The sequence below is a fragment of the Gossypium raimondii genome, chromosome 11 (assembly GCF_025698545.1).
Source record: "Gossypium raimondii isolate GPD5lz chromosome 11, ASM2569854v1, whole genome shotgun sequence".
NCBI classification, from domain to species: domain Eukaryota; kingdom Viridiplantae; phylum Streptophyta; class Magnoliopsida; order Malvales; family Malvaceae; genus Gossypium; species Gossypium raimondii.
In genome coordinates, this window is record NC_068575.1 from 36,925,673 (window position 1) to 36,943,533 (window position 17,861).

At 33.1% G+C, this 17,861-nt stretch overlaps 1 protein-coding gene across 1 annotated transcript; it reads right to left on the bottom strand.

Moving 5' to 3' along the window:
* Window positions 1-496: 496 nt before the first annotated feature.
* LOC105804026 (uncharacterized) lies at window positions 497-5,688 on the bottom strand. The gene is made up of 5 exons (XM_012636506.2): window positions 4,607-5,688; window positions 3,699-4,163; window positions 2,545-3,600; window positions 1,982-2,165; window positions 497-1,537 (listed from the first exon to the last, which is right to left on the bottom strand). Exons 1-5 carry the CDS (start codon window positions 5,642-5,644, stop codon window positions 561-563), a joined length of 3,720 nt encoding a protein of 1,239 aa, XP_012491960.1. The 5' UTR covers window positions 5,645-5,688; the 3' UTR covers window positions 497-560.
* Window positions 5,689-17,861: the final 12,173 nt, after the last annotated feature.

Consider the following 17,861-nt stretch of genomic DNA (forward strand, 5'->3'; position numbering starts at 1 on the left):
TAATTATGTTGCACATTTTAATATCTTCTACATTTAAAATATTTCTTATTGTTGGTAACTTACTATTTGGCATACTCAAAATGCAATTTTTGAATTCTACAAGTAAATTAAAAGATTATCTTATGTTTCATTCTTTTCATATATATATATATATATATATATTACTATACAAGATAACTACATGTCATAGTTTAGATCATACTCAAAACTTTTAATCTTTCATTAACTATGTGATGGATATATTGATCAAACAAAAGAATGAACCGATTTTAAAATTAATTACCCTAAACCAATTAAATCAAAATAAAAAAAGAATTAATTCTATAATTTTCTTATTTTTATAATTTTTAATAATTTATTTAATTGAAATTGAAATGATAATCGGATCAAAATTAATGATTCAATCATCAATCCAATTCCAAATATAATGTTTAATATAATATTATTATAAATAGTATATTAATTAATTTTAAAACTTAATAAAGGCACTCTTCAATAAAATTCTAAAATTTTCAAAAGCTGCCCTTATTACCAAGAGACATTAATATGTATTTCATCTATTATTCGACCTCTGAAAACCTTTGAGTTTCATAAACATGATAGAACCAAACAGGTTCAAGCAATGCTCTGGCGTTAGTTAACCTATCATGGCTTTCATCTTCTTCATCTTGTTCGTCGATCTCTCGCTCAATACGAGGATACATGTCCGGCAGAGAAACCAGCATCATGTCAAGCCCACGCCATTCGCGGTCTTCTTGTCCAATCAACTTCTGACAAATAAAGTTTAGCAGTCCAAGTAGCAGACCGAAGTCCTTCCTTTCTAGCCCTACAACTGAGGTTGCCAAGAAGATAACGCCAACTGCATCCAGTATGCTGCGATTTCCCTTTAACAATGAAATGATATTTCCCATGAGTTTCTTGAACTCGGTGAATTCTGGTTCAGAAACTCTATCATCCTCTTCCAGATCATCATGTTCACTCATTTCAGCAAGCTCGATCTTTGCCAAAATTAGGGGCCATGATGGAAAATGGAGCTTAATGTGATCCAATGCAGTCAAATATGGTCTCTCTATGCTCTGCTCATGCATGCTTGTAGAACCTAGTGCCAGAATCAAATCAGGGAGCCAAGGCTTTGCAGCTGCAACAAGTTGTGCAGCATAAGTAGAACCCAAAAACAATTCACCTGAGATGATCAGATCAAGCAAATCATTGGCTAGATAAAAGGACTCCACTGGTGCAGGTGAAGCTTCAGTGGCAGCATTATGGACTAGATTCAGTAACTTAAATGCGTAGCTGAAAGAGCTCTTCACACACATAAAGCATTCCTTTGATTTCTCTTCCTTCAACGGGGATTTATCTTTAGATAGTTGCCTTAAGCAAGAGATGATATATTGAACGTATGATGATGTAAACCTCAAGCACCTGGTATGGTTACGAGAAGCAAAACCCATTGCAATAGAATCAATGACGAACTTGACAACTGTTGTGAACATCTTCACCTTCTTTGATGTCTGTTTTTGTTTGGTGTAGGCAGATCCTACATGAATATAAACAAAACCAATTCATTCAGTCATAACCTATTATTTTTACAGCCATTTTCTTTATAAAAAAGTCATAAAAAGCTTGCATGAGAATTCAAACAACTTGACAAACAAGGAACCACAATGACGCCTTCAGAAATGGAAGTTAATACAACAGATCACTCCTAATCTAGATTTTTGTGTTAGGCGTCTCTTCTAGTCCTGAAATAGGAGTTAATACTAGTGGATTTTCAAGCAATATACTTATTTCTAAATCTAAGTCTAAACCCACCGCTACATATACAAATTCCCAAATGGATTATAATCATTTAGATTTTAGGAACGTATAAACTCATTACTAAAAGCACTTCTCTCTATATCCACACTAAATACTTTGATATGAATGCTTATGCATCTAACTTTGGATAACATGTCCACATGCATTCTTCCTAATCTCTTACCATCGGTATTAGAGCTAGAGGCATCTATTTGAGGTTCTCTCCGTTTCTGCCCAAGACGTGTGGCGCTCTTGCTGTTGTCCTGCTTAGATTTTTGAAGTGATTTACCATTCTTTTCCGAGTCACCTGCCTCAAACAGCTTATCTGTACAATCAAGTAGGTGATCCAATACCTGGTCTAGCATTGCCTGTCAGAAGTTTAACGAAAAAGATAAGCACTCAGCCCATCAGTGACATTAATTTACTTAGAACCATAATATATATTTTTTATGTATAAGATATTTATAGCATTAAATATCAAAGAGAAACAGGTGGTAGCAGGTCCAAATATTTAATCCTAGTAACAAACTTCAACCAGGTCAAAACCATAACGATGTAGCCTGATTTACAGAAACCAACACAAATACACAATGCAAAGGAATCCTCTAGTTCATTTAAGATTTGACAAATCCTACTGTAGAAAGAATTAAAATAAGAGCAAATCACCAGCTATAACTCTGTAAAGCAAAGAGAAAGGAATTTTGAAATGAGCATTGAAGTTAAAGAAAAGTCAACATCATAACTTGCCTTTGAAATTAAACCTGAGGAGTTGATCCGATCATCCTTCTTTGTACCAGATTCAGTGGTAGCATTTTGAACAGCCATCCGCAGAGCAAGAGCTGTATATGCCAACACTGGATATGGGTCCATATACTCATAATACTCACATTGGACAATGCTGACCTCAGAGATAACCTTTAAAGCTAGGAATGGCAGTTCCAAAGCTTGAGAAGCCATCATAGCTTTCCGAGCATCCTCAGAAGAAAGCATATCTTTTATCTGCCACGATACTCCAATAGCAACTGAATAATCATCCTTGAAATTGGATGACTTTTTTCCTCCAACATGTTTCCATTTAACAGAAGTTTTTGATGAAGACTTTGATTTCTTTCTTTTTGCAGGAGAAACATTCTGTTTTGGTGCTTCTGTGTCAAATTTAAGATGGCAACGATAGGCAGTTTTTTGCAAGAGCCTTGTTAGAGCCTCAAACATATTATCAAAGGCATCACATGATATCAATAATTTGTGGGCAGACCTCACTTCAGCCTGTTTTTCCAAATTTTCGGATAAATCACTACAATCAGTGATTAGGCTCATACAATCTCCAAGGAGCCCAGCTACATCATCTGAAGCAGTGGTGGATAACATGTCAAAAACAGTAGACCTAGCATGAGCAGTCGATGCAACAGCTAATAAACGCTTAACTCTTTCACTAGAAAACAACTCTTTAAGGGCATCCTGCTGATTTCGCTCGTTTGCTAGGCTCCTGCAAAGGTTGGCTGATGCAACCAGTAAACCCTCAACCACTGGTTCTTCAAGTTTAGCATTTGACAACAGTAAGCTGATGAAAACCTTGACAAGTTCCATCATAGATTTAGGAGATGCTCCTTCTGATAAAGCAAACTCACAAAACCTAGCTCCAGCTAGCGGAGACCGTTTCATAAGTGTGACACAGCGATCGCATGCCTCCTCAACGTCTAGTCTTGCAGGAAAGTATGATGGCATAAGCAGTCTTACAATTTTCTGAGCAACCGGAGATTGGTCACTTGCAAGTTTATGCAACAAGACTTCTAAACCAATCACCTTCAAAAATAGAAAAATGAACAACATCAACACCCACCCTAAGAGAAAGGAATTAAAGCACTGCTGATGCAAAATTAGATGTGAAATGTACTTTATACCTTATTAAATTGGAAAGTTCGAATGTCCTTTAAAAGAAGAAGGAGATCTACCATAGCAACTCTTACTGAAAGAACATTATCTAACATAAGATGCCCCAGTCTTGGCAGAAGCACTTTCAGAATTTCATGAGACTGTGGATTGCCAAGCAAATAGATAATGCCATTCAATGTGGAAAGCCTAACTTCATGGCAAGCGTCAAATGCCATTTCATCAAAAATTTTTGTGATCATCTTTGTAATGGTAGGTGGAGGAATAACTTCCCAAAACAAATAGAGAATGCGAAAACAACCTTCTACAGCAATAACTCTCACGTCAGGACAATCATCCATGATCAATCTCTCCAACAAAAAAAACTGTCTATCCAGCAATGTATCTTTAGCCTCTTTAGTGGCATCAGGGTCTTCAAAAGGGAACAAGTCTAGAAGTAAATGCAATGCATTTTGGCGAACATTTGAATTTGCAACCTGTTCAAGGACCACGCAGCTCGATTAAATAGATGTCATCCAAAACACCCAATACCAGACTAGAAACATGTCAAGTTACAAACCAGAAGTTATCCTAGTTGACAGGGCAAAGATATCTGATCCAAAAAGGTTTTTGGCTCCATGAAACTTGTGGCAAGAATATTTGCAAATTGTAACTAAATATAACCCCAATTTAAACAGAACTATTTTATATGAGGGGGGAAAATTCATGTAGCTTATTTCTTAGAATCAAAACTTTGATTCTACATTCTTCAAAAGAGCTTATTTGCTTTCTTAACCAAACTTCCTTTTTCAGTCTCTCTGATTCTTTCAACAAAAAAAAGAAACTAAGAAAATGCCATATTAATGTTGTATCCACAATATATGAACACAAAATCAGTCAACAAAGCATTTAAAAAAAAAAAAGCACTAGGATCACCTGCCTGTAAAGAACGGAAAATCACAGGCTCAGCTAGTCTAAAAAGCAACTTCTCAACTCCATCAACTGTTCTCTGATTAATAAAGCCGCCTAAAACCCTTCTAATACTACTTCCCAAACCTTTTGATCTTGCATGTATGGCTCCTTCAACTAAACCCATCAAGAACCCGTCTTCAATTTCCCTTTTCAATTCTCCTTCAACCCCTTTCCATCCCTTAAACACGATCTCCCCGTAAGCTTCCAACATGGATTTCCTACCAAACGGAATCTGTGCTTTAATCATCGCCAAACATTCCTTCAAAAACTGCAAACTTAACCCAAATGTAAACGCCACGAATCTCTTTCCTTCATCCGATTTCAAATACAAAGGCTCGATGACACATCGGATTAATAACAGCTTCAGATCTTCGATGCTTTCGTCTTCAAAATCGAAGGAATTGAAGGCCTCGCGGAGCGAATAAACTTTGTGAACATCCACTTTTTTCTTCAAAGTTAACGACTTCGAGAGCAAAAAGGGCAACGTTTGCGAAATGAGGGTTTCCTTTTCTGGGAAGTTCTGTTTCCACCAATCCTCACATAAACACGCTATTTCGTAAGATAAACCCGGATCCGACTCGAAAAGGATGATGCTATCGTGCAAGGAACGGATGGATGGGATTAACTCGGAGTGTTGAAACGTGTTCCGGGGATGCGAAACGCATAAGCCGGTGATATAAACGAGAACGCGGAGGGTTTCGCTATTGTTGTTTGGTTGGTTGTCTTCAGGGTTGGAGCTTCGCGTCGAGCGGCGGGAGCGTTTGGCGGGCGGGGAACGGGAGGAGTCAGCTTCAGGGTGGGTTGGTCCGTTTTGGAAGGAGAGAATTGAGTTGGAGATAGAGAGGTGAAGACAAGGCGGGAGAGTGGATGAGAGAGGGGAAGAAGGAGGAATGGCGTGGACGAGAGTTTTGAGAGCTGGTTTTGAAGATTTAAGGGATAGTTTGACGGCGTATGAGAGGAAGTCCTCGGCAGAGGATTTGAGGGAGGAGCGGAGCCTTTTCTCCATAGCTTTACTTTTCCCCCTCTTCGGGATAAGATCGGGAGAGTTTGAAAAACAAAAATGGGGGGAAATGAAGAAACCGTTCAATTTTTAATTTTTGGGGACGATGAATCGTAGAGTTTGGGTTGGGCCTGCTTGGCTGTAAAAGAATTATTTTAGGATAAAGTAACAATTTAATTATTAGGGTGATTTTATTTTCATCATCTAATTATAAAAATAATAATTTTTATCATGAAAAGCTGATGTGGTATATTTTATATTAACATAATAATAAATTTAATCTTTAATATTTACATATTTTATCAAATTAATTTGGAACAAATTTAATTTTCACCATTTATGAATGAAAGAAATTAATCAATTTAATGAATATTTATTAATATAATTTGTTGTTTTGAATTCAATGAAATTAAAAGGGTGTTGTTGGGATTAGACTAATTGAATTAGGAATCGTTAATTAATAATGCGAATATAGATGTTAAATATTTTTAATTGAATCGTTCAAAATCGTTATTAAACCAAAATTGAAATCGTTTGAATCGATAAAAACTAATTCAAGTGTGTGTTAATAATTTTTCTTTTTATATATAATTTTAGTCCAATTTTATGTAATCCAATCACCCAACCAAAGAAAATGAAAATAAAAAGAATAGAAGCAATAAATGAGATGAGAGCATATGTGATGCTGAGAGAAACTTAATAAAACTATAAAAGAAAATACTCGATCATTTAAAGAAAAAAAATCTAAAAAGCAAAGAGTGGAACTGAAAGATTTTGAGAAAAAAATGAAAGATTGATGATGAAGGGATAAAGCGATTTTCAAATAATAGAAAGGGTAAACTATCTAATTGTTTACTCATTTTTAGAGTGTTTTAATAAAATCATTGCAATTTAATTACTCAAATTTTAAGGTGTTTTATTTTAATCACTATTAAATATAGAAATATTTTCAAAATAAAAATATCTTTTCGATATAAAACACTCATGTCAATAAAACCATTTGAGCTCTTTTTTCCAATGTTGAATCAATGACCTATGCATAAACGGAGAATAATTCTTTGAATTTGAAAAAAAACAAAATTGTTAACAAATTACAATTATACATTATACAATTCTAAGTACAATTAGATATTCAAATTATATGTAACTTTTTTATTTCTTATTTATTATAGTTTTTAGTTTTTTTTATATATTTTCTATTTTGTTCAGAAGAACCCTCTGAATATTCTAGTCTTGGATTAGTAACTAGTTTCGAAATCACAAGTGTGAAAGCGTAAAGATGAACACCAAGATTGTTTACGTAGTTCAACCTTAGTTTACGGAACATTGCCCAAAGCAATGATCCACTATCTTTTTCACAGTACAACTAATAATTTAAGTTCTAACATTGGTCTAACTCTGACCAATTTAGCGACCTTATCGTTGTACAAAAACACTGCACACATACACATTCCTAACTTGAACAAATTTGTTCTCTTTCAAACTCTAGGTCTCACGGTTCACTTTAACCTACAAAACTTAAGTTATATATTACATAAGTTTTGTTTACATAAGAGTTATAGTCTAACCACTTTTCTATAAAGTAAAGCTAAAAAACAACATAGGATAGTAATTCCATAAGAGTCTTGATGTAATTTAATGTCTTCAACTATAGAAAGTGACCTTACTTGTTCCGTAAGAATCAATCTTCAAGTCTTCAATTTCAACTCAATTGGTATTTATGTTTTGGGTTCTAACTCTTCCAAATATCTCCAAAATAGAGAGTTCAATACTTTTGTTCTAAAATCTACCAACTTTGAAAATAGACAAGTTGGACAATGAAACAATACCTAAAGTTGTGGTCACTATTTTAGCCATAGAAACAACTATAGAATCAATATTGCATTCAAATGTGTCAACACATTTGATACTATTGACTTGGATTAACATGAATTATTATTTTTCTCATTAACGTATGTATTATATTCATTTGTTTTGGAATCATATATTTAAAGTAGGAGTCTTTATTTATCATTGATGAGGAATGCACAATATTTGCTTAGTTTCAACCATAATTTGGTGTAGACATATAAATTGACATAATGAATACTTGAATTTATATAAGTTTTAAAGTCATCAAGTAAATATAATATCATAAAATATATTATTGGATTTAAATTTCTAAACTCTCATGTTGAAACCTCCGTAACGTGTGGACTCCAATTGAGTAATAAAATCGAGTAAAAATTAATTATATTATGACTCAGAGTAGATATCTTAACCACAACATCTTTTATTTCGATATCTCTTTCAATTACATTTATTTTATATATTTCGCACTCATTAGAATTTAGAAATATATAGATAATTATAGTCTAAAACTTAAATATCTTTTCGTTTTCGGTTAAACATTTATATTCTTGTAATTTCTAAAAGAGACTTCTATGTGGACCTAGCTCGAACTCCCGAACTTTTACTACTTGAATATGACTTGCACTTGCTAAAAGAGCTTAACTAAAAAAATATCTTATTTTGATAATAAAACAAAGTTGTTTAGAGAAGATAACTCATTTTTCACTCATAAGATGTTTTAATTTTGCTTACAAGATTATTCTGTGAATTCTTATATTCCTAATCAAGCCTTTGTGTCCACCAAGATCAAATGGTACCGAAGTTGTGGTAAGGACTTATGAGTAGAAAGTTTTGAACTCGAACTGAGAAAGACCCAACTTAAGGTGACAAATTCTTGAAGGATTACTGGACATCCAAAGAGGACAATATCAATATTATGCTCACGATGCCAATACGACACATCCCAAGAAAACAATAGTACATTGCTAGTCAATGGCCCATTATTTTTTATGCCAGGGCCAAAAGGTACTGCCACTACCTTAGGTTATCCAATGATAGAAAAATACCACTTCCTTAGGTTATCCAATGATTAACAAATATTTCATGTTTTTCCTTTGTAAACTTTATTAAGCTAAGTCTGTGAGATTTATAGGGGGTTTATAATATGTTTTTTTCATATGCATGCCTATGTCGTATTTTATGTTATTTTTGTAGTTCTTAGTATTAGGTGAGATCTTAAGGTGTTTTAGTTATTTTTTGGGTCATGGAATGAGATGCTACAACAACAACAGGAAATGGCTATTTTAGTGTTTTTTTTTGTTAGTTGTTCATGTTAGTGTCTTAAGTTCGTTTCTAGTGTCAATTTCTAGCATGTTAACTAGTGTATGAATAATGGTTGGATCTAAGGTTCTAAGTTGTAGGTGAAGAGGCGAGACCCCAAAGGAAGACAAGACCATGAGTTATAGGGGTTGGTGTATAGATGCTACAACTAGCCGTCCAGATGTCGTGCTCTAGGGGATAGTAGGACACAAAACGTCCTTTCATAATTTTGGATTTATTAAAAATACTCTAATTTGAATCAAATTTTGAGACACTTAATTGATACTAAGAATTATAAATAGTCATAGGTAGTTTCTTTCATTTCCTTTTGTATTTCTTTAATATTTGTTTTAGACTCTTTTGTAAAATTTCTTTAGTTTTGTGGGGTGTGCCTCGGATTTATCAAACATGTTGCAAGCACATTAGGCGAGAATCGACGAACAATCAAAGAAGGGCCAAAACAAGCCCGACATTGGGACGATGAGCGTTGGCTCATCGAGACAACGTGATGGACGACGTCGTGACGAGGCAAATGGGACGTTGCGACGTCATGATGTGTTCTCCTATTTGGAGGTTGCGTTTTATACTTCAAGCAAGACTTCTTCTCCCAGTTAGACTCTAATTATTCTAGGGATATTTTAGTATGATTAGAACTCTAATCTTAGCCTATTTAAAGAGGACATTGTATCCCTATTTTGAGACACCAATCAGTAAGGGTTTTTCTTGAGGGAGGTAAGATGTAGTTGCATATGAGTTTTAGTGAGAGTTTAGTGGTAATTATGGAGATAATTTTGTTCGCAAGTCAGGACTTTATTTTTGGGGTTTGGGATTGTACAATTAGTACAATTAGATTTATTTTCTCCATATTGTACTCTCATTTGTTTACTCATTTAGTGAAAAGTGTATACCTCCTTTGCCTATGATTTTGTTGGAAAATCGGGTTTGGAAAACGCAACGAAAAATAAGTTTGAGAAAAAATCATAGTTTTAAATTTCTTTTCCAAAAAAAAAGAACTTGGTTGTGATATGTAAAGTAATAAACATTTAATTAAAATTGTACCTTTTCGATTCGTCTAGGATGAATGCTTCGACCAAGTAGTCTTCTCCACTATCCTCAAGCTCACGTATGCCAAGTGTGGGCTCGCTTCGAATCAGAAAATTTTTCACAAAAATTACTAATGGGGTAATTTTGTAATTTCTTTAAACTTTAGGGTCAAGTTGTAAATAAGAAAAATATCTCTAAAAATTCTAAAATAATTTCTTTAGAGAATTTTGTCTCTACAACTTTCTCTTGAATTCAAGTGTGTGAAAAATAATGACCTAAGCTCTCTTTATATAAGGAAAGTTTAGAGAGTCCCATGATTAAATTTAATCACTTTAATATTAAATCTATTAAATTAATAGAATATTTATCTACAAAAAATATTAAATTAAATTTAATGTCAAGATAATAACTTCAATATTAAATTAATAAAATACTATCAAGACAAGTATTAAATTAATTTTAATATTAAATTTATTAAAATATTATTATTTTTGAATTAGTTAATCTGAAATCAAATTATTCGGTAGAGTCTCAGTAAGAGTGTGATTCCTCTATTGCTCAACCGCCGAAGGACCACCCGCCAACCATCGAAATGTCGCCGGCACCATCGTGTCTGATGGTGCCATCGCAGGTGTGACAGCCTCACGACACCCTCAAGCTAACTTGGTTCGGGCCTATGACGACACAACTAGTTCGGTCCTACCATCGGTTGGATCGTCAGCCTAGTTTCATATACCAGACCCGGTTCAACTAGTTTTTGGGAATCAATCTCAGTTTTGAGTTCTCAGGTCCAATTTTCAAATTCAATTACCTATTGGTTCAATTGTTTAACTTGAAATTAATTGTCTGACTTGAAAATTAATTTCCAAAAATATCATATTATTTTAATTAATTTTATTTGTAATACCCAATTATTGTCCGGACCCAACTAAGCCTAAGGCCCAAACCCATTACAAGCCCAAGTCATTAACCCAAATCCCTAGCCTAACCAGCAGAGAGCCTTGACGCCACCATCGCCCTATCAAGAATCGCCCACGTTCTTCCCTCGCAACAACATCCCACGCCTCAAGAACCTCCAGTAGCAGTGCATGCCCCACGTCGCAGCAATTCCTATACACGCATGTACCGCAATAAAAAGAACCATGAGCAGCAAGCAAAATGGGGGGGATAGCAAGTTGTAAAAAAGATTTAGGGGGCTATATAAAAGGGAAATCGATCTGTAAAATGAAGGGGGGTTAGAAAATTTTTTGTACTGAAATCAAAAAGAAAATATACAGAAAAATATTTTTGAAGGTGGGATTTGGTTTTATTTTTCTCTGTTCCTTTACTGTTTTTAAAAAAAAAATTATTTTAGTTCTTTTCTTTTGCTTCTAAAAAACAACAAATAAACAAAACGAGGAAGAGAGTAAAGGGAACTTACCGGTGTGACGTCGTTGAAACTCCTTTGTTTCATCGCCATAGGAGCAAAGGAGGGCAGAAGGAGAGCATTACGGCGCAATGTCAAAGAAAGAAAGAAACTGTTCTTTTTAGGGTTTAAAAAGGGGTTTTTGTTTGATTTCAAGTTGATGGGTTATTTATGATTTAGGCCCTTCATTTCTTTATGGTTTTCACAATCACTGTTTTTTTTATTATTATTTTCAAATTTTTCCTGTTTTCGTTTTGTCGAAACCGCTTTTTGAAAACAAAAATTTAGTTGTCGACTTTAAAAAACGAAACTGGAGTCGCCACCGATCCTTTATTAAGGTGTAATCGGCCCACCTTAAAAACAATTTTGGTCTGCGAAATTTGAGAAACAGGCTCGGGAGTCAGTTACCCACGAGGAAGGATTAGCACCCTCGTAACGCCCAAAATTGGTACCAAATTGATTTTTTTTAATGCCTTGGCGTCGAAAATTTGAAAAGATTTTAAAAGGAACTTTTTATTTCATGAACGAATTAAAATAATAAGACATTCCTATTTCAAAGAAATAAAACACCCACCCAGTGAGTTAGGGCACAATGTTTTTAAATCTTCAAAATATCCGAACATTGCCTTTTGCTTTTGAAAATTCTTATCTCGAGAATATAAATGTCATGACCAGTAAGTTAGGACCCAACATTTTAAATTCCCGAGAATAAGTTTTTATTTAAAATTTTTGAATTTATTGCAAAGTGGATACTTAGCGTTCTAAATTCATCGAAAAATAACCGCGATCCAGTAAGTTAGGACACGACCTTTCTCGAGAATCATGAATGCCAAATATTCAGAAAATAAGAACGATTTCAATGTTTTGATGAAACCCAATGTATATTTTCCTTAAAAAGTATTGTAAAATGCTAATGTACACATAAAACCAAAACTTTAACTTTAAATTATATGTATATATGTATTTTCAAAATATAAGTATGATACATAAATAAATTTTGAAAACATGTATATGCATATATTTAAACAAGTACATATAAGTATACAAAAATAAGAAATGAATGAAATATATAAAACAAAACAACAAAAAAAAACTTATTATAATTTCTAAGAAAATATGTATGTATATATATGAAAATAAATATATATATATATATATATGTGTATATATTTACAAGGAAAAACAAAAAAAATATAATATATAAATAAACTACGAAAATGTATACATGTATATGAAAATGTGTATGAATTATAAAATGGAAGAATGTATACGTATTATAAAATGTAAATGTATATATATATATATATATATATATATTTGTATATATAAACTATATATAAAAACTAAGAAGATAATATAATAATAAAATATATAAAATATGTGTACGTGAATCAATAAAATAAAATATAAAATTATATATATATATATATATATATTTACAAAGTAAAAAAAGAAATGTGTAAGTATGTATAAAATATGAGTATGTGAAAAAAAGAAAGTTTAAAAATGTGTGAATGGAATAATAATAATAATAATGTTAACAATAATAACAATAAATAAAATAAAATAAGGGTATAGCATAATTATGATAAGAAATTAAAATGGATTGAATTGAATTAAAAACGAAAGAAATGGGCGACTTTAGAATAAATTTAAAAAGAAAGGACCCAATTGAATGCGCGCGTGACATCGGAGGACCAAAAGGGGAATTATCCCGTCCTTCCAAAACGCAGCACAACGGGGGACCCAATCGAAACAGAAGTAAAATATGCGGCCTAATTTCTGAAATAAGAAAAAGGATTTAATTGAAAGGCGTTGCAAAAAAGGAAGGATCAATTGCGCAATTTTCCCACCTGACGTCAGAGCGCGCGGATCCTCCCCTTCGGGTCGGGTCACCGCATGTGGTCAGCCTGGGAAAACAATACTGCTTTTAATTTTGTTATAAAATCAACATTTTTTATAAAAAACATTTTCGCCATGTTTAAAAAACTCATGAACCCTAGCCTCCTCTCGCTAGGGTTCCCACGTCACTTTCCCCACCGCCGTCACAGATTTCGACTCTCCGATTGCGATGGTGATGACGACGATCCGGCGACTTTGGCGAAAGGTACGTTTCCCCTTTTCTTTCTTTGAATTTTTTAAAAGCGAGAATAAAAAATAAAATAAAAAAACAAGAGAAAAAGGGAAAAAAAATGAGAATGATGAACACCTTCTCTTTTTGATTTTTGGTTCTCTCCTTGTTTACATATTGAAGTTGGCCTTTTATAGCCGAAAATAGAAAACAAAAATAAATCTAAAAAACGAAATCTCTTATGTTATCCCTATTTCGTTGCGGTTGGTTTTTGTTTGCTGTTGCAGGTGCGATGCGCAAGGCATGGCGCTCGTGGAGGAGCGGCGCACGTGGAGGCGCAAATTGCGCGGAGGGAGGCTTCTGGCCCCGAGTCGTGCGGCGGTTGGGGTTGCTTGGCTACGGCGCTAGGAGTTGTGCTGAAGGTTCTAGGGTTTTTTAGTGTTGGGCTGGTTTGGTTATTGTTTGGGTAATTGGGCTTGAGTTTTAATTTTGTTGGGCCTGTATTGGTTTAGGCCCGGGCAATAACTGGGCTCTACACGTTTAATCCAATGTTGCGCATTGCTGTGCAGTGTTTTTTTTGGGTAATTTACTCCTTCAGTCCTTCCCCTGTTGCGCATGTTTTGAATTACTCATTTTCTTGTTTTTATTTTCAAATCCAGTTCTCAAATTTTGTTGTTTTTTTTAGTTTAATCCTTAATTTGCTATTTTGGTTTTTTTTATATATTACATTATTATTACTGTATTATTATTAGTTTATTATCATTATATTATATATTTTTATTATTATACTTACCGCATATGCATATTAACACATGTTTTTTATTTCTTAAACGTTTTAAATATATACTATATACATATCATATATTTTATTATTATTTTATTTTTCTTAGCTTTATATTCATATGTATGCGTATATATTTTATAATATTTATATTTTTATATCTTATGATCCAAAAATAAATATTTTTATAATATGTATACATATATACCTACATTATTCCATACTTTTATAAATATATCTGTTAAACTTTTTTTTATATATATACATATATATGTCAATATTTTTATAATTACTAAATATTATGCTTATATTTTAGTTTTATAAACTTTATATATATATATATATTTATTTATTATGTTTATTATTTTTGTATACATGTATATATATATGCATCAATATCTTATCATACTTTTTAAAAATAAATATTTTGATTTTATCAAAACATTAAAATTATTTTTTATGATTCAAAGGTTTTCAAAATAAAAACGATATTCAAAGTTAGGGATTTTCGAGGAAAATTGAGCCCTAACGTATTGGGTTCCGATTTTCTTTGTTAATTCCAAATGACCGAGAATATTCGTTATTTAAAATATAAACAAAAATCATTTTCGGGAATTTAATATGTTATGTCCTAACGCATTGGGCATGACATATTGCTTTCTCGAAATGAAGATTTTCTTTAAAAAAATTAATGAAAAAACGATATTCAAATTCGGGGATTTTGAGAAATTGTACCCTAACGTATTGGGTCTCAATTTCTTCACATGACTTGAATAATTGATTATCCTTTTCAGATTTCAAAATTTGAGTTCAACAAAATCTTTTTAATTTTCGACACTAAGACATTAAATAATCAATTTGGTACCGATTTTTGGGCGTTACGAGGGTGCTAACCCTTCCTCGTGCGTAACTGACTCCCGAACCTGTTTTCTTAAATTTCGCAGGCCAAAATTGCTTTTAAGGTGAACCGATCACACCTCAATCAAGGATCGGTGGCGACTCCAATTTTCGTTTTTAAATTCGACAACTAAATTTTTGTTTTCAAAAAAACGGTTTCGACATTATTAATTTAATTTTACTTGATCAAAATTAATTTTCCAAAAATCACTTAGATTTTTTGAATTAATTTTTCAAGAAAAGTCTTTAATCAAATTCTCTAGTTAAACAATTCTCACGATAGCCTAATTTAATTTCATATCGAAAAAATCAACTCAATTAAGTTATTTCCAAAGTCGTAGAATTTTCTTCTAATTTAAATGCAGTTCGATCGAGCTTTTGTTGAACTAGCAGAGGGGCCAATCGAACATATATAATTAGGCTTTAGTAATTGTAATTATGTCCAAAAGCATCATTCTGATAATTCGCAATTACTTAATCATGGAGTCAGTCCATAAGAAGTACCATGATTGAAAACTCCTTATAATATACTCTTTATGAAAGCAATTCATTCAAACTACTTTGTCCAATGACCTTGTCATGTGTGTGTTACCCTCATATGATATCATTGATTCTTTTGAGTTAAATCTGTTCACTCAATACAATCCTATTTTATCTCATTGTCACCAGTGTGTATTCTTAATGATTAATATTATCACTGTCAACAAATGACTGTAATAAATTCCTTGTTCAAGAACGAGCAACCCATGGCCACATTCCATATTTATCACTTCACACAATGCCAATTAGAAGATATCGTTCACTCTTTAATCGAGCTATGAGTTCCATTGTTGCTAGTAAAGCCATACCATACACAAGTCATGTATCCAACATACTGAGTATGGGCTCGATCATCTTTAGAGTATAAGCCTCCACTTATATCAAATCACATGAGTTACATAGGCATGGTCAATGATTAACTCAAGATTTAGGTAAATCACATCATGATCGTCACAAGTGAATTAACTCACAAACGGATTTAGAATTAATTCATCTTGGGTCCAATCCAATGTATCATTCTTTCAATGAATACATCTATGTCTCTACCCATGGAATCAACTGCTCTGATAGCCAAGACTAGTCATCTTCCTAATTGAAATTGTAGAGAACATAGTAATCCTTCTAAGTAGATTACGGACTCGTTTAGATTATCTACTAAAGTAAGTTGTCTTTCTCACAATGTAAATATTCTTATAGTGCCACTTATCATTAGTTTGAACTTAGACAATCAATGAGCTAATATTTGTTCATCACAATTTCGCTATACATGTAAAACATGCAAGATAGAAACACAAAATACATAATAGTGAATGTTAAATTAGCTTTATTTATTTGTTTATTGTTCAAATACATAAAAAATAATTACATGTTTACTACAATATGGGCACATTTTCCAATAGGTTTTTCCCTCTTTGATGGTTTTCCACGTAAAATATTTGTGTTCGTTCTTCTCTACTTTTACTATGTCGTTGTTTATACAGTTCGATTCCTAACAAACTGGTATTAGAGCCTGATTCAGCTTTCATAGATTGACTTATTCGGTGAAACAATAATAATTTTGGATATCGAGAAATTCGATGGATCCACAAATTTTAGTTTCTGGCAATTTCGGATAATTACAGAGGTAGCTAATGTGGATGAGAACAATGATGATGATTCGTTGTTCTCCACATAATCTGGTGAAGGTGGAGTCATGTCAGATGTCAGGCATGTGCCTGATTTAAAGAATAATATAATCCTCTTTTAGTCTTTAGGACTCGAATGGTTCACAAAGTGTTTGACGTAAGGTTGGTCGTAGAGGGTGATAGTCAGGTAGAGAGAGTTGATGTTTTCTCTCTTGTTTGGATATTACTGGTCCTTATTACATTATACAACTTTGATTTGAAAACTAGGAGTCTTTCAGTTTACAAGTTTAAGCACTACTCGAGCTTGTTTGGTATTCTGAAAATTTTGATTTTGGCTCTTGACGGGGCATGAAAAAAGAGGCATGATAAATACGATTCAAGGTGGAGATTTGTGAGGTGCGCCTCACATTTATCGGATACGTTGTAGACACCTTAGACGAGAACCAATGAGCAACCAAAGAAGGGACAAAACAAGCCCGACATTGAGACGAGGAGTGTTGGCTCATCAGGACAACGTGATGGACGATGTCGTGACAAGGCGAATGAGATGTTGCGACGTCACGACATATGATCCTATTTGGCAGCTGCATTTTAGACTTCAAGTAGGACTTTTTCTCCTAGTTAGACTCTGATTATTCCAGGGGTATTTTGTATAATTAGAACTATAATCTTAGCCCATTTAAAGGAGTCATTATATCCCTATTTTGATAAGCCAATCAATAAAGGTTTTTCTTAAGGGTGACAAGATGTAGTCATATATGAGTTTTGGTGAGAGTTTCGTGGTAATTATGGAGAGAATTTTGTTCTCGAGTTAGGACTTTATTTTCGGGGTTTAGGATTGTATGTTTAGTACATTTAAGTTTATTTTCTCTATATTGTACTTTAATTTGTTTACACATTTAGTGAAAAGTTGATACCTCCTTTGCTCGTGATTTTTTCCTCTTTGAAGGTTTTCCACGTAAAATATTTGTGTTCGTTCTTCTCCACTTTTACTATCTTGTTATTTATATGGGTCGATCCCCAACAAGTTTCAAGTTTCATTTGTGATATCTTGACAATTGAGAGTTGAAACTTTGGGTTAAAAGGTACAAATGAAAATTCAAAGGAGGATTTTGGAGTTTTAACTTGAGTAAAAAGGATCACTAAAACTCTTTTCTTAATTATTTGTTGTTGTTGTTGTTGTTGTTGCATCTATTGTTTAGATTTTTATG